This window comes from Physcomitrium patens, chromosome 3 (assembly GCF_059467195.1).
Source record: "Physcomitrium patens ecotype Gransden chromosome 3, ASM5946719v1, whole genome shotgun sequence".
In the NCBI taxonomy this organism is placed as follows: Eukaryota; Viridiplantae; Streptophyta; class Bryopsida; order Funariales; family Funariaceae; genus Physcomitrium; species Physcomitrium patens.
In genome coordinates, this window is record NC_143412.1 from 3,992,609 (window position 1) to 4,013,363 (window position 20,755).

Below are 20,755 nucleotides of genomic sequence, written 5' to 3' on the forward strand. Positions count from 1 at the left end.
TTTGATTGCACTATTATAATCAAAGTCAACTTTTAAACAAATGTTGGTATATTTTATACTTTTGAGTATCAAAAATTGTAACTTTATACTTTTCTCCACATTGCTACTTAAATTTATATTTATTGTTCATAAAGCATTACACATTGGGTTAATTTGGGCTATCTTTTTATTATTTATTTATTTATTTATTTATATTTGTAGATCATAAACATAAAAAATATACATGAAATAAAAAAGTACTACTGAAATTAATAAAAATACATTATAGATGAATGCTGTACAATATCCTTATCATATTTTCTGTAAAATTTCATGATTAATCAATGTGTCTATGTATATATGTACATGTGTAAAGACATACATACACACAATTTCTACAAAAGACTTTCACTAGCAGTCAACACTAATAACTCATATAGCTAATGAATTGGACATAGCTGTTGAATAAAAATGCATATCATTACTTTATGTTCATTTTATTTTTATGCAAAACTGTATATAATTTTTTCATATCATCAAATAGTTTATGTAGTAACATTTGATATTTTGACTATATATAAGTGTTTTTAGATTTCATTTTACTTTGATATATCAACTTATACAAATGCTATAATATCATATTGAGGCTCATTGTCTTTCTAAACAAAATCACAAAGCAAATATCAAATTAATCCATGAAAGAAGATTCTGTACATTCTTTACTCTATGAAGGCGCATGTATGGACAAAGGATACAGAAATAAACCTTCTAAAAGTACATCCAATTGTGTGTGGGGTTAGTGGCTCATCTACGATCAAAATTCCTAGTTCAAAGTGTCAAATCCTGACATGGAAAATCGACGTGGTACGTAGTGATTTCGTGGTTTACATTTTAGGATGTGGAACTTAGACACGAATTTGTCCACTTGGCAGTCCATCTAGCATTTGAGATCCGACATGGCTCACCATCTATTGTATCACATTCTGACATGACGCTCACATTCGAAGTGGCATTTGTACTAATGTTATTGTCCATATGTCAGAATGGGGGCACACATGGAAGTTGAGCTTCTCTTCTAGCCACGATTTTAACAGCGCAAAATATAACTACCAACCGAAATAGAGGTAGGATCTAGAAACGGACCCACCGTTGGGGAGTCTAGCTTTGTTGCAACAGCGCCTGACGATGGTGTTGCTAGAATGGAGATCGACATATGGGATTGACAGTTGACTGTGCAATCCCCCGAGATGGCGTTTTGAAGTTGGCAGCTGCAGCATCATCCTGATTCCTGCACCAGAAACCGCCGCCCGGATGTCACACCAGCCTGGGACAGATGCGTCGCATACTGTTCCTAGTTTCCAGCTGCGAGATTCTCTCCGAGCTGGTTGCCTTCATGGGGAACAAGCTAAACACTCGGGAGAATCGGCAGGTGGGGGTTTTGTGGTACCAAGCAGGAGAATCCATTTCATGGAATGGTGGTCTGTCGACGTGGATCCGTGGCCGCGTTCACTGGATCTTAAAATAACTCCTTGGTGATAAATAGACACATGCCAGTTATTCCTCATGTGGTGGCTTCATCCTCATGGATTCTATCAATCGCATTTATGCTTTATCGTCTTCTGACACGATCTCCGCAGCAGCTCGAATGCAGGAAGGTCGCTGTGACTTCTGCAACTGAAACCGTTTCTAGGGATGGTCTGACTTGCGCAGAGAGGAATTCATTGCGTCACCTTTTTATCCGAGTTGTGATTAATAGTAGCACTTAACTCTGCCGGTTCCTTAAATTGCAAACACAGGACTATGCAGGACCATAGAACTTTCAGTCACGTCGTCGTTGTCGACCTTCCGGGAAATGCTGATTATATATATATACATGTATATATATATTTCTCGTCTGAGTCCTGAGGATTTCCTGACAGCAGCAATTACTCGAGTGACTGCGCCATAGTAACTCCGACGCTAATTGCAACAGTTTGTGCACACGGTGCTTTCTCGATGCTTCGATTGCTGGATCTTATGAATGAAATGGGTTGCAGTGCTCCACCGACGAGAATGGCAGATGCTCCTGATGCGGACCTCGTATGTTTCCATCGCTTGTCCTGAATGATTCGTTAGAAACATTCCAGCTCTGAAATTTGTGAGTGAGGATGATCGATAAGAGTATATGTTTTTTGTGTCTGGTGCAATTTGCAAAGAAGTCATGGAGACGAACAAGTAGGAAAATATAGATGGCTTTCACTCATGTCTCCCAAACAACTTTGTGCAGAGAAATCTTGTGAAGTAATTTTTTCAACTAATATAATAGAACAATTGCAGTTTAGTTAATGGGCTACTTAAAACAACAAGTATTGTTGTTGGAGAACTTTATCTTTCAATGTTAAGTTTTTAAATATATTGTTAGATTTGGCCATTCAAAGATTTGAAATGAACGTGAAAACGTATGTTTTCACTGACTATGCAAAACAATGGTTGTGACAAAATATAAAGTATCAACTTTAAAAAGAAGAATTTGAAGTGAAAAAAATTTGTACTTTAGATCGTAAAAGATTGTTTTGATGCACCAAAATCTTAACAGGAGGAAGAAAATTTAAACTATACATATTTTTTTGAAAAACCATGTCATTGAATGATGGATTAGACTAGCTAGAAGAAGATTTTTTTTTTGCACTTGTAGGTATATAATAAAAAGTAACAATGAGTAGATTTTTATGTTAATTGGTTCACAACAATAAAACAAATATGAACACTTCAATGATATCTGAGATCCAAATTCATGTATGTACATGGCTGTATTTAAGTCAAATTAGATATGATTAAAAACTATTAAAAAATAGGCCCATAAAGAGACTCAATGGCATTGTAGAAACCTCAAGCCTTATTAATAGATATTTTGCCTGTAATTTAGGATTATTCTAAATATATTTTATCTTCTAATAATTAATCATTTTCAACTAATTGCACTTGGCCATTGATTGGTTGTAGTGACTCTTACAAGAGTTTAGATACTAGTCAAAATGAGAAATTTAGATTTAATTATGATATATTTTTAAAAATTAAATCTAAAGACAAAATAATAATTTAGAAAATACTCACAAGGATAATTGTTGATATCTTTACACTAATATAAATAATTATAAGAGAGTTAAACAAAAAATAAAATAGTATAAAGTACAGAGATTAAAAAAAGGTCATACATCAATTGTGTCATAAGATGAATGTATAGCAAATGAAATCATATAATAATTCTATACTATGTATCTATGACTACAAAAAAAAAGGACCACATGACAAAATATGATTATATGTATGTATATGTATGTATGTATATATGTAAATATATATATATATATATAGAGAGAGAGAGAGAGAGAGAGAGATATTATTCTTTTACAAGAATACTAGACAAAGATCCATAAATCAAATTTTCAAGATGTTTTAGAGATTTGTTATTGTATAACTCTAACCAATTTTTTAGAGTTGACTCAAATATTTTTAAGCAAGATTCAATTTTTTTGGAGCAATTTATTGTTATTGCTACATTTGTAACAGAAAAACCACCTAGCTTAGTCTTTGTACAATGCTTTGATAATTTACAAAGAAGAATGAGTTATGCTTTGAAATAGATTAAAATATAGATATAATTTGTTAATAATTAAAATATAAAATATACGTGTATATTTAGAATCTGTAGTTTTAAAATACATAAAAAATTAGGTCTAAATTTACTAAAGGAGAATGATTGACTTTTATTCTTATATTTTGAATCTTTTACAAATCTAAGCAAGGATTTTAACTTAGTCTATATTTCAAAAACTTTTTTACAGATTTCAAGATGTAAGTAGCACCATGGTTAATCAATTAGAGGTGCTCATGAGAGAAGATAAATATGATCATGTCAATATAAATCCTTATTTTTGTATTGCATTGTATCCTTCAAAATCGTGGTTAATATTTAAAATTATTAATTCTATAAATAAAATATAAAATAAAAATTTATTTTTATTATTATTAGCTATATCCTATGACTTATAAGTTAGTAAATTATTTAAATAAATTTTTATTTTATATATTTTTTTAAAACTATGATATATATACTAATTATCTTAAAATAATTACCAATAGAATGAACATGTTCATTTTTAGGATTGTTAGTTATAAGTTATTAAAATTATAAAATAGTTTTTTATTTAATTAATTTTTTTCCTCTTTTTATGCCAAGTCATAGATTCATTTATTTATTTAGTCATTTATTTTTAATATTTTTATCCTATGGCTTATGTATAGTCAAAATATCTAGATAATTGACAATTTGACATTGATGTTATAGCTCTATGCAATAAAAGATACAATTCTAACTGATTAGATTTTAAAATAGAGGCATTCAAATCAAACATGGTTAGTCCAATAAATAAATAAATCTATGTCTTGGCATAAAAAGATGTCTAAATAAATAAAAATGCAAAGCCATATTAAAGATGGATTTATGATCTAAGAATTATAGAAAAATACAACATAAAGAATTAATAACAATGCCTTGCAAAGACATACTTAAACTTTTTAGGCATCCATTATATAGTTAAAATACAAAAACAACTCATTTATGGAATTTTTGCTACTAAATATCTTACATCAAAATAAAACCAATATTTATGTGCAAGACTAATAAGACCTATACTGCCAATATAAGTCTTGCTATTACGGAATTAAACAAGCAATTAGGTGCAACTAAACAACCTTTCATGACAAACATACTACTTGTAGTGAAACACACAAAGATATAGTGTATTCTTCTTTCAATACTTTGTAATACTTGCAAACAAATTTAGAAGTAAAAATAGATCATAGAAGCAATTGTGGCTACAAATACTTAGAATAGCAAAAAATTGTAATGAAAGAATTTCTTGTAAACAATAGATTTGCAATATAGAAAATTACGGTTTGTAAAAAATGGACCAACTATGGTCTCAGCACCACCTACTTCTGTACAGTTCATTAAGTCAAATATCATTAACATTATTCTATTTTAGCCTGTTTTTTTAAAAAAATAAAATCTTATTAATGCAAATACAAATTACACTAAGACCTTAAAGTAGTACACACATATGAGGGACAATAATTCCATATTGAATCTTATCAACTTATTATCCACTACTAAAGATCTAAAAATACAAGTAATAAAGATGTAGATTTTTTTTTTTTTTTTTTTTTTTTTTTTTTAATAAGATCATATTTAAAGGATCAAAGTTAGATTAATATTTATAATTAATGCTAATCAAAACTTTAAAAAAATAATAGAAAAAGAAGTAACAACTAATTTTTTCCTTAATTATATATGTTTTAAATATAAAATTAAAAAAAGATATTTTACTTGTTGATCTTTCTTGTTGTCTTATCTAACAACTTTGTATGTAATGTCAAATGCTTCTTTTTCAATGATGTTTAAAAATTTATTCTTGAAATAACATAATAGATAAAAATCATGGCTTTGGTAAGACTTTAAAATTTCTAAATATTTACATATGTATTCTATCAAGTCAGCATTAAAGAATACCACATCAAAAGAGATATATTCATTTTAATTACTATCCAATTAATTTTTCTTTGCAATTTGATTCTTTGGTTAAATCAACTAAAGTCTACAAAATTAAATTATAAGTATTTAACTAAAAATCATGGCTAAGAACTTCCATACAAAAAATATAGGAACATCATGATAATCCCTCTTCTATAATTAAATTTCAAAAAATAATACATATTTATATGAAACATTAGAAAGTTGGAATATAGTAATAAACAAAGAAAAATACAAGTACTAAAGAAAATACTATAAGAAGCGGCTATTAAAACATATGTTGGTTTTTATAATTTATTTATTTACAGTAAACCACAATAACAGCAAAAAAGTTTAATCATTTTAAACTGTTCCATATATATATATATATATTTAAAATGATTAACAGTTTTCAAACAGTTTTCAAACAGTTAACAGCAAAAAAGTTTAATCATTCTATATATATATATATAAAAACAAAAACTTGGTAATTTTTTCAATAAATTTTTTCTTAATTATTCTCCAAATTTTATAGAAACAATATCATACCAATTTCAGAAATGCTGTGCTATTCAATGAATTTGGAATTTGAAAAAAATTGTTATGTAATCAAGGTCCATGAAAAACAACATAATTGGCATTGGTTTTCAAGACTTTGCTTTTACTTAAGCCCTTATTAGCATCAAAGATATAAAAGTCTAATGATTCTTAATTTCTGGGGCTTAATTTTGAATATTTTGAATACAATAAAAAAACTATATTCTTATAAAAGGGACTTGGTCAAATGACAAAAAGAATAAAATATTATGGCTTATGTTTATAGGTCATGAAAAAGCCTGTTGAAAAGTTTCTATTTGCAAGAGACTTGAAATTGAACTGAAACACCTTGAGCGGTTTTAAGGGGTTTGAAAAGACATGAATAAAAACAAATAAATTAGGTTTACTTCAGTCACATATCGAACTTTAACCCCCAGAGTTGCAGCTTGTGCTGAAGATTACAATGATCGAAAGCAGGACCTTGAAAACTGTTCCAGTGATCTTCAATTTTTATGAGTCACTCACTCAACTTCCTTTGTTGGTGATGAGTTTGTGAGAGCTGTGGAGATTGACGGAGGAGCTCGCTAGTTCCTGCAATCACTGATCTATATGAACGTTCAAGGGTGATCTGATTGCTCAGAAAGGCTTATGAATAGGCTACTGATTCATTCTACTACTCAAACATCACAGTCTGTCCGCTCCCGATTAACAGATCACTGTTGTGCTACACTGATTGGAGTGGCAAGTAAAATTACGGCAAAAGCGTCTGTCATCGAGTTATTAGCATTGATACTCCCCGAGTCTGCTGACGATTATGGAGTAAAGAGGATGAGATCGAAACATCAGCTTCATCTCGTATGTCGAGATCCAAGAGCAAAACTGCCGTCACATCGCAGCTACAACCCATTCAATACGAGACACCAGTCTCATCTGAGGAAGAAACAGTTGATTATACTCGTGAAGTCGATTTATGTCTGGAAGAGATCTTTCAGAGGACTGTGAGATCCTTATAGATGCTGAGGAAGGTGGTGGCTGCGAGTGACAAGTTCCAGACAACCCAGCTTGTCGATGGTCAGAACATTGTGACATCTGGGTTGAAGAGATGCTTATTGATTGATTTGCGAACAAGTAGTGGTGATTTCAAAACGTGCTGCACTTCTGAGGTTCTCCGGTGATGGGATCCACGGTGACAACCGCTGTCTTCTCACAACGGAGCACGTCTTGGCCCAGCTTCGCGCCCGCCGACTTCAAGCCTTTCAGTGTCGTCGGAATATTGAAGAGGTTCAACACGGGAAGCTTCGATGCTGGCGGCAGTTTCTGTTTTGGTAGCAGTGGCTGGAAATCCTCCTGCCATGCCTCAGAGGCGACCACATGAGATTAGTCCTCAGTGTTACAATTTTTACTAAACCTTTCAACAATGGTACCACAAATTGAACCCAAGGCATGAATGCGAGGTGTAGAGTGATTGCTCACGTAGAGAAGCGGGACAACGAAATCCTCTCGATTGTGTTTCACGACGTTGTCGGAGGCGTTGATGTGAGCACCTGGCTCCATATGGTTAGTAGAAAAGCTAGTCTGATTGGGGAAGTTTGGGTACAACGTCACATAACCCCGCAGATACATCATGTCGATCAAAAACTTCTTCCACGAAGCCTGACATTGCATTCAAACACAATTCCCAGAATCAAAAATCTTAAAGCTGAAGGTCTAGTCAAGTCAAAGCAGTTATACTTGATCCCGTATTCAGTGGACTGTTGTGACAGTTGACACTGGGAAAGGATGACAGAATTTCAATCATCCTCGGACGAAGTACCTGCCATCCATTCGTCCTGGAATGCGGAATTTGAACCAGATTGTCCTTGGGATTCTCTGTGAAGCGCATGCCCATGTACTTGTAAAACTCTCGCCACCGTTGGGGGAAAAACAACGCGCCCCAGCTGCAGGGCAATTGGTGCAAGTAAGGAGTATTGGGGTGAATCATTTTGAAAAAATCCGTGCCATTCCACCGAGGGCGCTCCTTCACGACCTCTACAACTCGGGGGGTGTACAAGGCGATCGCGTTCAGCTCGGGGAGGTGAACTGTGGGGTCGTAATGGTACGCGAGAAGCGCATACTTGAGCCACATGTAGTAGAAAGGGGAGACTTCGATGTCATCTTCCAGGAGCAAGCCGAAATCATCGTCAGAGGCGGGGTACCAACTCTCGCTCACAGCGCGAATCAGCCCGCCCTGGATAATGCGCCGCTTCACGGTCTTCGGGCCGTGCGGCCAGTTGAAGGCGTGGATCGCAAGCAATGTTTCAGAGTCCACCTTGCTGTCCATGTTGAACGTGATCCCAATCTTATCCCCTAGGTAGTGTGCATTTGTCAACGAGTTCAGCAAGCGACGCAGGGAAGCTGGCCGTGTCTGTGTGATGATGCTGATTGAGATTTTTATGTTGTTCCAATCTGTAAAAATCGTTACAAATAATGCCGACTTGTCATTACTGAGGTAAAGATAAAAAATTACATGAACAGCCATTCTGACACGAAGTGAAAATGATGGAATGGAATCGAGACTTGAGAGGTTGGCGCCTCACAGTGCAGAGCGACTGATCGAATGTCAGGAATCCAGAGCGAGTATGGGACAGCTGATGGTGGAAGCTCTACCAATGTGGCATTGATCGTCCTGACAGCAAGAGTTAATGCCTCACGCACAGAAGGAGCTATCGTGTTGGTTGTCATGATGAGCGAAGGCCCGTGAATTCGCATCAGCCCTTTCATGCTAGCAAAAACTTCGTTTATAAAAGATGGGTCCAGTTTCGTCTTATCTCGCGAGTCACCTCTGATCTCGAAATTAAAAATTTTGAACCGCCGCTCGTGACATGAAGCAGGCGACCAACCGAGTATGGTGGCAGCCTCCTCGCAGGGGCAGGACGGAGCACCCGTGACAGCTACAAAGGCCTTCTTCCCAGGGGTGGCGCGGAACTTGAGAATGAGAGGAGCGAGCGCTCGAACCTCATCCAGCGTGTCTGCGTAGAAGATGACATCGCTTTTCTGTGGATTCATGGCGGCCCACTGCGTTACATAGCCTCGCGACATCGTCCTCCACCATTGATTGTCCCTAACCTACACGCCCACAATGGATTTTCCTTTAAACGACATTTAAACATCGAACCACAAGCGAACATTACATCAATTGATTTCAGCGAGGTTTCTGAATCATGATATTTGATTACCTGGACGATGTCTTTGTGAATGACAGTTGTTTCAGAAACATACGCCAAGCGGTGCTCACTGTCCCCCCACGTCTCTTTGTTGCGAGGATCCACAGGCACGACATAAGATCCTCCGTTCATGTACTTTTGCAAGAGGTAACTGCATGGCCAGGAGAAAAAAAAAGAAAAAAAAGAAAAAGAAAAGGAAAAAAATCTTTCGTAAATAGATGTTCCACCAAGCAGACTTATAACTTGAATGCGTGAAGAATGTCTGTCTACAGTTGAAGATCTCTCACCTCAAGTGAAGGTCTTCGCCTGTGACAAACGTGAAGGGCCTCTCAATGAACAGGGACCGGATTAAGTCGGCGGAGATAAACCACGAGCTGGAAAGGAAATCGACCTGCACGATGCGGTCGACGACAATGTTGTAAGCTGGGTCAGGCAAATAGATTCCTGCTTCTTTTGATCCAAACTTTCGGTAACTGGGGAATGTGAAGTCTTTCTGTCGGAATGGAAGTATGCGGCCAATGCTGCCCAGAACTGAATTACGGTACTTATCGGTAGCCCCGATGTGTGCCATAATCTCAATCATCCTTTTTCCTGGAATCATGTCATCATCGAGCATGTAGACGAAATCAGCGCCCACTGTCTGCAATGCCAATTGGAAGCGGCCGTAATATTTGAAGTCGTATGTGGAGCCGACGAAGGTGATGCGACTGTCGTTGTAGGTTTCCACAATTGAGCGCAGCTGATCTTGCTGCGGACTCCCAAAGGCAAGCACCCAAAGGTTATGGAAAGGATGCGTCTGCTCAAGGAGAGCATCCAGCTGCGCGCACAGAGTCTTCCGTTGGTAGTGATTTACAATCACGGTGACCTTAGCCCCCGCCGATGAGGATGGTAGAGCCATCAGCTCGTCCAACGTCTCACATCCCCGCGACTTCTGCTGGAAGCTCATTACCTCGCTATAAAAGTGAATCACAGTATCAATTGCTGCCACAAACACCTAATTGCGATCCAAAATATGACTTGCTCGCAAAAATCGGCCAAGAACTGACGGGGATTATGAACTCACTTGAACAAGCTCGTTTTGAAGCCGATCATGCGCTTGTCAGTGCTTTTCTTCTGTTCGAAGTTAATCTCTTCGCGTTCGCACACATCCGACTTGGCGAGTGGGACAGGAGGCAAATGATTGAGTGACGCACGGTACGCAGCTGTGGTCATCCAATTTTTCCACTGCCGAGCGATTTGTCCCGCCCAGAAAGTGCTGCCATCCGAGGCAGCCATGAGCTCCACGGAGGGGCTCATATGGAACAGCAACACCGTCCCGTATAATGCGAAAAAGCATTGCAAGCATGTGAGTGCTGCGGATATGCTCAAGATGCGATTCGTAGGCTTGCGCTTGTACACGTCCTTAAAATCTCGAAACACAGAATCTTTTTGGTCGTAATCGCCTTTCATTTGCCACATCGTCGTCGTCACCACAGATGTCCTCCTCTTGCCGCAGTGGGCGTCTCTTCGAGCTCCTTCTCTTATTTCTTATATCAGCAGTTTTCTTTCGGCCCTACATGTAATGCCTAATTCTCAAAGTTTACAATCCTTGAAAAAATAGTTCGTAATTAGATGAACAGCAATGTAAGCCTCAGGCCGAGGGGGGGGGGGTAATGTTGGGAATTCTTCTGATAAGGGGACAGGTAATGAATTGCAAACCTTTTTTTCTTGCGGAAATTCCTCACGTATGATGACCGGGATGGAAAGAGACTGCCTTGAGATCGAATGAGGTAACTTCAACTCGCATGACGAACTTCAAAGGCAATTCATGGGAGCTGCCACACTTGGTTTGCAATTAGGGGGTCGATCTATAAATAGATCCTCGGAGCAAATCGATAAAATAACTGAAAGTTGAAACCTAGCCTCCTACTCCTTGCAACCTGGAAGTGTTCGAAAGGACCGAAATGCCAAAGAGTCCAAGACAATGACGTAATCGTGCTCTTAGATGTGACTGTTTCTCACACGAATCCTGAATTACCCCGCATCTCGTCTTCAAAGTATTCCAGGGCTGTCAACGTGAAAGTGATCGAAGGATCTTCACTGTGAAGAACAGCTCGGTGTGTTTCCCATGTCGCACCCAGAAACTCGCAAGAGATTCAGTTCTGAATGTGCAGAGGCTGCTCATGAGAGCAATAAATCAATCAGTCGACGGAAACTGAAAATCAACCTCCTTATCCTCACTCTCGATTCCAGATCCTCACTTATAGTGATCAACAGCATGCTCCTACTTGAGCGTCATACCCACAATTCTTCCCGAGCTACACCAAATTTCAACTGCTCCGGTGCTATGGCGGTGACCACTAACTCCCAAACGCTGAAATCCCCCAAACCACGAGATACAGCGAGGACTCCGCCGCAGACATACCAAGCTCTCATAAGACCATCGCCCGATTGCTGTTCAACATCAGCCCACGATCCATCACTTCGTAATCCCTTGTTAATACGATGCATAAAAATCAAACCTCTACAATGACATAGCTGCGTTATCCAGCAATATTGAAACCGTCGTCAAAACTTGCAGTCACTACCTGCGATGGCTGAAACTGCCTCTGATTGAATTCAGTCTCTTCATGGTAGAGGAGTACGAAACTATAATTATTTCTTTTTTCCTTTCTCTATTTGAAATGGACAAGATGAGTTTAGCTTATTGTGGATGTGACGAGATCGAAGAGTTTCCCCTTCAGGATAGATCAACGCGCAAGGCAGCGTTGTGCATACCACGCGAGGCTCTGTCTACGAGGCAACTGAAGCTTGTGCGCAGCCATGAAGGCTCGTGGGTGCAGTCGCTTGACGTCCGGCTCCGAAGCTGGGTTTCCTCACCTGTCGTGTCGTCGTGACATCTTTCTTGGCAGCGCCTGCCACGACTGTGTCCAAGTTCAGGCCTTGAGACGTGCCGAGGCTGGCGCCAACCCTGGTTTCTTTTATGTAACAGCTATAGCTTCTCAATCGCTCAGCAAGTGACAAACTTCACTTCATTTTCCCTTCATCCAGCCATTTTCTACATGGACCCACTTCATAGTTTTCTACAGTTTGCAGAGCAGGTGTGGGGTTTGTTTACGAAAAACCATGGTCGGCGTGGGAGGTTAGCTCCATGCCTTCCAAGCTACAGGAGAATAGTGTTGCCTCTTTTCATCTCATTTTACGTGGCCTACTTGCCACGACAGTGCTAATGTTTCATCTATCGAGCCATGTTGCTTGTCACATTGACGGTTAGGACACAAAATTGCTATATTACCAATTTCGCAGTCCACCCACTTGTTGGCAGCTTGCGGAACGCAGTTTATTCTTTTCAGTTGTCACAGCCATGAATGTGACGTAACATGTTTGTGTCGACAATATCAGATTGTTGCAAAAAAGTCCAGATCTCTTCATCCCAAATTCAGGCTCACTCGATGTGACTTCTGCTCCACTGGATGTGATTGCCAATCATTATTGTTGTTTTTGTGTGTATACACACACACACACGCATGTATATATATATATATATATATATATCTATACACACTTACATACATATGTGACTTGGACGACTATGCTCATACATCATCTTACAGTGAGTCAAAATCTTCATCTCCGCTGGCATGAAAACTCGTGATGCACAGCCCAGCTGCTGGTGTGAACCGAGACCTTTAACCTTCAAGAGAAAAGGTGCTTTTCGTGATGTGTCTGTTCATGGTACCTTTCCACTACTTCCCTCGCGCACCCGTCTTTACTCCACATCTCAATACTGAAAACTGGTATACTCTGAGTAGTCTATCATCCGAATCTCAATCACCCGGCATTACATCGATTACGACAAGGAGTAGGTTCTACGAATTTGAGAATCTCAGTCGATCTACACTGTTTCCAACAATTTAGTCATGATGCTGAAAACGGAGTATGGAGGGCTGACAGCCAAGCCCTGCGAAGGTGGAAATTGTTAAATCTTAAAGCGGAAAGGAGTTTTTTGTGAAGACAAATTAATGGATTCAGAGTATGTTTTGATGTTCAATGCAATACTACATGGGGGTGAAGGTTGCAGTAAAAGTTTGAGTGCGTCCAACAGTGCAGATCGCTGAGTCAACTTCTCCAAGCAAACATGTAAACGAGCATCGTAGCTGTTCCACATTCCGGAAAGACTTGTGAAAATGTTTGAATTTTTTAACTCGGTAAAGCAATCTGGTGTGGAGCACCTAGGGCTGTTTCGAAAATCAAAGAGGAAGTGGTATTAAACTCTACTTGCTTTGAACGTAGGTAGCACCTTGGAATTTCAAGTAATTGTTCTCATATATCAGCACAAACCACTTGTGGTTTAACGAAGACCTAAAAGGAGGCAACTGAAATCCATTATGTGCTTCAGAAATTATTGATCGATATTTACCTTAACTTGTGTGGATAGATATCACATCTATAAGATCATTGGTCTATATAGGCATTTACTGCAGGTTTGTTATTTCCAGTTCACCTATTTTGTCAAAGTGGTTCGTAACAGTATGCATAGAAAAACTGATCACATGAAGTAACAGTCACAACGGCATTCTACTCGATTACAAGCTGGCTGTTACATCTCAATGGAACATAGGATCAATACTAAGCACTTTGGTATTGATATCTACTGCAATTGGGTTGTCTTGTGTAGCAAGAGAGTCTTCCGAGCAGATCTTCTGAGGATGATTATGGGCTGCAACTCCGAGTCAAAAAAAAACCATCGGAACCCCGTCCCCCCCATTATTTTGGTGATGAAAACGGTGCAAAGCAACACAGCCCCGGAGCCGGCAAATATTACTGAATGTAAAAACGAGATAAGGAGTGCAGACGTAAACAACGAGAGTGTCAGCTCCAAAACAGTTGTTCATTCTAGATCTGATATCAAAGGTGATCTTGCCCAATCCTTCTTAAAAATAACTGGCTAAAGAATTTGCATATAATAAATAACCAAAGGAAACAATTGCTAACTGTCCAGCTTCACCTACCGAGTGAATGAGTTGCTGCACAAAGTCTAGTACGATTAAGTTTAAAATCTTCAAAGTATTACTTCATGTTGGTAAAAGAAACTTTCGGAGGAGGGGACAAGGAAGCATACATGACCCAATCCAAAATATAACTCTCGACTCAGTAAGATTAATTAAGTTTCCGGAGCTTTACCAGTCCCTACGACCCTCACATTCTGGAACATATGGACTAACAGTGTGTAGTCATATTGGAAAACAGATAAATGGCATGCACAACCACCCTTGTCACCCAAAAGCGAGGAGACTGCAAACAAATTGCTGATTCTTGGTGTCTCAGGACTATCACCTTTGGTTATAAGACGATCCCCGTCAACGCCATCTTTGATTAATAGTGTTGGAAAAGGAGGTGTCGACTTGCGTCTACCTCAAAGAGTTCGAAGAATACCAAGCTCCAAAGCTCCAGAGGATGATGAGACGGGCTCCGACCCTGCCCTACTTGATGCTATTGCCGCCACTCCTTCCAAATCCGCAGCTCAATTGGTAAACCACTTCTACCTTATTTCTCACCACCAAAATTGATATTAATGAAACTTGAACTCTGGTCGTGGCAGTTTCTGTAGCGTACAAGATCCATAAAAACCGCTGATGCTTTAGCTGCCCTGCCCACGACACTTCGCGAAGTGCTGAGAACTCATTTGTTTGTCAAACTAAGTACAAGATAAAAACATAAAAAATAAGAGGACCATTAGACATGTAGAAGTGATCCCCTTTGACATGAAACATTGTAAACCGTAAAAAAAATTCCACAAGTCCCGATCATCAATGTAAATGATTGATGATCAGAACTGCATGCACATGGGAAAATTGATGAGGGTAAGGAAGGTTGTGCAGAACCGAAGCGGCAAACTCTCCCACAGAAGGAGTCACTCCGTCATCTGAGGAGCTGGATTGTGCAAGTCTTCCTCGAAATGCCCGGTGCTGCCCACAATTTGCAATTTCTTGCTACCAGTCTCCTGATAAACAATTGGCAATTTGGGGTCGCGCGGCACAACTCAAGTCGTGTTTGATTATCAACGCTTTAACCGTCGAACGAATTTTGACTCTAGACCTAGGAATCCAGGTTAGCTGGAGTAGTAAACAACTGCTTTGAGTTCATGAGTAATAACTCTTGCAATGCAATGCAGAACAACAATCATCCTCTTCCCTAAATACAAGCAGTTCGGTGGCAATCGAGGCGATTCCGTGAAATTAACTGATCAGTATTCGGAGCACAAAATTATGAACAATAATTGAACATCTCAAGTGATACAATGTGGGAAGTAGGATGGTCCCATAAATTGAACAAGCCACAGTGACTGCCTACAACCTAACACTAAATAGTAGTAGTGATTGACAATCGAAATGGGAGGATATACTACGCAACATTGGCGCTGCTGACCAAATGTGCCCATGGCGTGTACTTGACGCTAATGAAGGAGTGGCACTCCAATAATCGCCTAATGCATATGCCGGTCTATACACTCCACTCACTACCTCATGAATCCTCCCTAGGAAATAACATCTCAACTCTACATGCCAATAAGAGCACTAAATGTGTGCCGAAGTGCTCCTACATTCCACTATGATATTTCTTGTGAGGACATGCTGCGGTTACTTATGCGGTTTGCAAAAGGTCCGGACTTCTGTCTTGATAGCGCAATCACGAAAAGGAGACCGAAGCCAGATTGATGAGAGGTGACAAATTACTTCCACGAAAGCCATAAACCACATAGAAAAGTGCGAGTCATGTATAATGACTAGGCAAACTAAGGCAGAAGACGAGCCTGTCAGCTCAGCGCAGAGGGGAAGCAGCAAACGACATCAGAAGTACATAACCGCTTGAAGTGTAATACTCCACGTTGCAGGCTGTACGGCACAAAGAATCACTGCTGCTGGTTTCGGACAGGACGGAAAGTTACTCCATGCAGCAGCTTGGTGAACCCTATGAAACTCAGCCGGCCATCTGAATGTCTCACCCACTCTTGAAACACCTGCGCAGGAACTGTAGGAGCCAATCCCATCTCCTGAAAGTACTCAAAAGACTTACGGCGTGAGCTCCTTGTGACAAAGAGGAGTGCCGAACTACAACCTCCAAAAAAACCTTAGCACATATATGCTCGCATGGTGATAGACGAATGCCCTAACCATGAATCACAGTCAAAAGAAACGTAGTGCCAAAACACTGAAATGACAAGAGCGAGTGAGAAGCCCTTACTTTTGCAAGTTCGTCTGCAGAAATGACGCGGTTACCCTCCTTTTCAAATATGTCATAAGCAGCACGGGCATGTTGCTCCCATCGATCTGTCCCTTCTAACTGATGCACACTGATAGCCGCAGCACAAAACTCAGATAAATCCATCTTCTTGAACGAAAGTGCATCCATCTGCTAACATGCACAAGCATACGCAAACCCAGAAAATCAGGCAACACTGACCCTTCCTCGTATAAATAGCAAAAAAAAAAAAAAAAAATGCCAGCAAGAGAGCAGACTTCCTTGATAAAGAAATCCATGACATTGACGATTTGCCTACAATTACTAATGCATCGTACAATAGGGGAAATACACATTGGGAAATAACATACCGAAGTCAAAATTTCGAAGACCCGGGACTCCTTCATTGCTTCTGTCGAGTTTTTAAACAATGCCTAATCATTGACAGAAAATAACGCGATGAGCAAAAAAAACGTCGTCCAAAGTTAAGATGAAAATTAGTACCAATCGAAGTCAGTCACAATGATCAGAAAGAGAAACTTATAGAGTTGATATCAAAGCTGTGCGGAGAAAACATCCACCTGTCTGAAATTCTCAAAGGTAATACGCCCACTTCTATTGGGTTCAAGAAGCATAAATTGGGTATGTAGATAAAACAACTCCTCTTCTGTCAAAGTCTTCGACAGCGCCTGTAAAAATCCGATCTCAAGTCAAAAAAAATTGCAACTTACATTCTTACCAAAAGATCAGAGCGCGCGAGAGAGAGGTTCAACCACAAACCTTTAAAGCTGCCTTTCTCATGGATGTTGCGCGAAGATAAGCTCTCACTAGTCTGTACACTATGATATCCAGAGGTATCTTTACGTTGTTGCTTCGAATCCATGGATGAGCTGCATCTCCACAGGATAGTATTCAATTAGGATAATGTACTAGAAAATTACGAACTACTGCCAAATGAACAAATAAGAAGGAAAGAGGTTATGTCACAATTTTTGGACAAAATAAGCAGGATCGCCAAGTGCTCGAAGTAAGAACATACTCAGAGCTTGTGCGGCAGTCATTCGTTTCCGCATGTCCTTGTTCAGAAGTCGCTTCACGAAGTCCTTAGCTTCAGCTGAGACCGAAGGCCAGGGAGCCTCTTCAAAGCTTGGGTCTGCCCTCAATACTGCCCGAAAGATACCCGACTCTGTCCTTGCCCAGAACGGCCGACTACCACATAACAGAATGTACGTGATTACTCCAATACTCCATACATCAGCTTCCATGGAATATGACCTATGTAGCACTTCCGGTGCTACATAATATGCACTACCTACAATGTCATTCAGTCTTTCATCTGCAATCCAACCAAAAAATGAAGCATTGTAGTATCTGCAAGTCATGTTTTTAACACTAGAGCCGATTCCATCGAAGGCAACATAATAAAAGTAAAAAAAAGTAAAAAGTAAAAACAGAAGAGTAAAATTGTAGCAACTCACCGGGCTTGATGAAATCCGACAATCCAAAATCAATGGCTTTCAGCTGAGCATGTTCTTCCTTAGAAGTAAACAGAAAATTCTACAGATTCGAATTCAAAAAAGCAGTGTCAGTTTTTGGGAAATTTTTGAGGCTATTAACCTCAAAATAGAAAAAAACAAAAACATGGACAATTTAAAACTGCTGGTAACGAAGACAGCCAGAAAACTTCTCGAACTTCTATACACACTAATATAATTTTAGAGGAAAGACAGGGAGTAGCAGCGAAACAATCCTCAGCTATGAAAGAATTTGTGACCTACGAATTCCGTTTTCTGTATGTATGCAAACATATATATATATATATATATATATACGTATGTATGTATATAGTTTGGGATAAGATTTAGAGAGACATCCTAACAATCTTCCATTAGCTAACTTTCAAGTATTAGGCTACCAGGCCTGGCGAGCTTGCCACGGTTCGAGGTCTACACACCTCAGGCTTAAGATCCCGGTGCACAACACCTTGCAGATGGCAGAATGCAACAATGCTTAATATCTGCCGCACTACAATTTTGGCATCTTCTTCCGTATACCGCCCTCCCCTACACAAACACGTGAAGAACTCAGGTCCTGATCCATTCTGCACCACACTAATCCTAGGCGAAGTCTGGGCATATCATAGTACACAACACATAGCTCTGCTCCTGAGTAACATAGGTTGGTTTGTGACATACGCCTCATAAAGAGGACGCTACAGGATTACCCCTAAAGGATTTCAAACGGAAATTTAGACTCTTGCCAAAAGAAGCACAAAACTATTAAAAGCTAATAACTACCAAAGATTAACTGAAAAATCGACATATAACATGGAGCGACAGCGTTACCTTGACAATATGCGGTCTAAAAGTTCACCTCCTTCGCACAACCTGTAACCAAGGTTGCATGCGTCAGTTAAAACAATTTTGGCAAGAAACTTGACGAAGCAAAGCACTAGAATGTATGCCGAGACCCCAGATAACCACGTCCTACTAACGTTTCTAGATGAAATAATGTATCGGAAACGTGTGGTCATTGCAAAACTGCACACGCCACCCACAGACGAAGGTAACCACCCACTTTAAGTGCTACTATTGAAAAATATGAAACTGGACATGCACAACACTAGTATGATATTTTTAAAGGAACATATTAGAATAAGATTCAACAAGTTCACCATTGCTTACTCCATTACAATGTACACGTTCAGACCGTCCTCACATGCGTCGTAGAATCTGACCAAATTGTGATGTCCAGTCAGAGCCTTCAGGATCTTCACTTCTCGTTGGACGTCCTCAATGGCAATGGCTGTAGTCATCTGCCACAGCATATTCCAACCAAGTCTCAACACCTTCAAGCCGACCCAAATGATGTCCTCATACACACACAATGAGTCAAATAGTATATTTCTAACCCTGACCACTCAGCACCCCCAAGGTTTCGAAATGCCAAAAAGTGCCAATAAAATTTTATGTCGTAGCTTCTCCTAATGCTCGTGCACAGTCTATTCACCCAGCCGACATTTCCCATCCGATGTAGTCGAAGAATCACATAAAAAAACCCCCCAAATTCCATTTTCTCACCTCTGCTACTAAATGCTTCACCAGGCCAATTGCCCAACCACAACCTAATTCCCATCCCCAAAAACCCGCACTGTCCAAAACTCATTGCGTCACTAAGATATATGCTCTCTGGTTATGTTCCTAAATCTGCCTGGGCAAACTAGCCATTTCAGTTTGCTACAGGCACTGTCGACTCGGTTCGCTTATCACTAATGGTCCAATCCTCCCAGGAAAACACTGCCGGCTGCACACATGTCAGCTGATGTATGCAACAATAAGAGTAACGACGAAACAACCAAGAGAACCCATCCATACCTTTGCTTTCGAAATTATCTTCACCGCCACTGGTAGCCCCTTGTTTTCACCCTTCCGAATTTTTGCGTAACATGTGTGTCCAAAGTGCCCACGACCCACTTCGTGCCCCAGCTCATATTTATTCATGAAGTCCTTCGAGTACCTGAAATGCTTGTCCAACGGCTTTTCATTTTCCACCGATTCTGGAACCGACCCTCCCTCTTTCGGCTTCGCGCCATGTCGTTTCACTAGAGACGACTGGATATGCTTCGCAGGAGAAGGAGGAGGAAACGGGCGCTTAAAAAAACGCCGAGGAGTCGTGGAAGCAGGAGAACTCGCATACTGCGGGAGTGGACTAGCTGAGGGGTGCCGCGGAGACGGTTGACTGCTCCTAAACGAAGTCTTCTGTCTCATGGGCGACGTTCCTCCGTTGTTAAAGCTACCCTTGCTACTGTAAGATCCATGCTTGGGATTCTTCGGCACTCGAAACTCATCATGCGCGAACGAATCGTCTCTCTCAGCTCCCTCATACTTTCCATAACACTGACCCATTGCATCAGGTCCTTTCCTTGTTCGCCCAGGCTTCTGTCCCACTACCTAAAAACACTCACAACTAACCCTTCTCCTAGTTCCCTCGTCCCAGCTCCCTCCAAAACTCCCGCGCTCGCAATCAGCATTCCCTGACATCCCCAGGCCCTGCCTATTCCCATGCTTGTGCATCCACTCTCATGCGCCCTCTGCCACCAGATCTTCCTTAATCTTCTGACCCAAGCTCCACAAATCCCATACGAAAACACGCAATGAGGCCTTCCGAGAACTCGACGGCCTGGGGGTAGAGTCTCCTCCGAAGAGACTTGCGTAACGCAAAGCTCCGGAAGTCTCTGCTGTCCGAATTCTAGGTTTTTGAATAC

The 20,755-nt window shown here is 39.9% G+C and overlaps 3 protein-coding genes across 8 annotated transcripts; 1 reads left to right on the forward strand and 2 right to left on the reverse strand.

Annotated features, from left to right (window-relative positions):
• Window positions 1-6,424: 6,424 nt before the first annotated feature.
• Window positions 6,425-12,913, reverse strand: LOC112280154 (uncharacterized). Its single transcript, XM_024515279.3, has 9 exons — window positions 12,862-12,913; window positions 10,969-12,710; window positions 10,334-10,835; window positions 9,558-10,223; window positions 9,283-9,421; window positions 8,644-9,172; window positions 7,881-8,512; window positions 7,541-7,720; window positions 6,425-7,414 (listed from the first exon to the last, which is right to left on the reverse strand). The coding sequence occupies exons 3-9, from the start codon at window positions 10,726-10,728 to the stop codon at window positions 7,208-7,210; spliced, it is 2,748 nt and encodes a 915-aa protein (XP_024371047.1). The 5' UTR covers window positions 10,729-10,835; window positions 10,969-12,710; window positions 12,862-12,913; the 3' UTR covers window positions 6,425-7,207.
• Window positions 12,914-12,995: 82 nt separating this feature from the next.
• On the forward strand, window positions 12,996-15,744 carry LOC112280156 (uncharacterized). 3 transcript variants are annotated; one of them, XM_073532681.2, is made up of 5 exons: window positions 12,996-13,513; window positions 13,928-14,163; window positions 14,500-14,780; window positions 15,132-15,215; window positions 15,425-15,744. In XM_073532681.2, the coding sequence occupies exons 1-4, from the start codon at window positions 13,437-13,439 to the stop codon at window positions 15,177-15,179; spliced, it is 642 nt and encodes a 213-aa protein (XP_073388782.1). In that variant the 5' UTR covers window positions 12,996-13,436; the 3' UTR covers window positions 15,180-15,215; window positions 15,425-15,744. The 3 variants fall into 3 exon arrangements, with proteins under 3 accessions (XP_073388782.1, XP_024371053.1, XP_024371054.1); XM_024515285.3 differs by having other exon boundaries at window positions 15,132-15,744; XM_024515286.3 differs by lacking the exon at window positions 12,996-13,513 and adding an exon at window positions 13,549-13,733 and having other exon boundaries at window positions 15,132-15,744.
• Window positions 15,484-20,755, reverse strand: LOC112280155 (CDPK-related kinase 5). Of its 4 annotated transcripts, none has more exons than XR_002969249.3 (11): window positions 19,866-20,755; window positions 19,176-19,306; window positions 18,837-18,878; window positions 18,446-18,554; window positions 17,970-18,048; window positions 17,531-17,827; window positions 17,272-17,381; window positions 17,073-17,180; window positions 16,863-16,925; window positions 16,495-16,603; window positions 15,484-16,303 (listed from the first exon to the last, which is right to left on the reverse strand). XR_002969249.3 is itself a non-coding variant. In XM_024515283.3 (11 exons), the coding sequence occupies exons 1-11, from the start codon at window positions 20,394-20,396 to the stop codon at window positions 16,163-16,165; spliced, it is 1,782 nt and encodes a 593-aa protein (XP_024371051.1). In that variant the 5' UTR covers window positions 20,397-20,753; the 3' UTR covers window positions 15,484-16,162. The 4 variants fall into 4 exon arrangements, 3 of the variants coding, with proteins under 3 accessions (XP_024371051.1, XP_024371052.1, XP_090104703.1); XM_024515283.3 differs by having other exon boundaries at window positions 16,495-16,665; window positions 19,866-20,753; XM_024515284.3 differs by having other exon boundaries at window positions 16,495-16,662; window positions 19,866-20,751.

Bases quoted from the DNA above. Each gene is read 5' to 3' on its own strand.
- LOC112280156 (XM_024515285.3), top strand. From the start codon at position 13,437: ATGTTTGAATTTTTTAACTCGGTAAAGCAATCTGGTGTGGAGCACCTA. The intron at 14,164-14,499 runs GTGATCTTGCCC...ATTGGAAAACAG, and splicing joins TTCTAGATCTGATATCAAAG to ATAAATGGCATGCACAACCA. The intron at 14,781-15,131 runs GTAAACCACTTC...AAGGTTGTGCAG, and splicing joins CCAAATCCGCAGCTCAATTG to AACCGAAGCGGCAAACTCTC.
- LOC112280155 (XM_024515283.3), bottom strand. From the start codon at position 20,396: ATGGGTCAGTGTTATGGAAAGTATGAGGGAGCTGAGAGAGACGATTCG. The intron at 19,307-19,865 runs GTATGGATGGGT...ATGCTGTGGCAG, and splicing joins AGATAATTTCGAAAGCAAAG to ATGACTACAGCCATTGCCAT. The intron at 17,181-17,271 runs GTTTGTGGTTGA...GGATTTTTACAG, and splicing joins TGAGAAAGGCAGCTTTAAAG to GCGCTGTCGAAGACTTTGAC.
- LOC112280154 (XM_024515279.3), bottom strand. From the start codon at position 10,728: ATGTGGCAAATGAAAGGCGATTACGACCAAAAAGATTCTGTGTTTCGA. The intron at 10,224-10,333 runs GTGAGTTCATAA...TCACTTTTATAG, and splicing joins TTCAAAACGAGCTTGTTCAA to CGAGGTAATGAGCTTCCAGC. The intron at 9,422-9,557 runs GTGAGAGATCTT...CTGGCCATGCAG, and splicing joins GGCGAAGACCTTCACTTGAG to TTACCTCTTGCAAAAGTACA.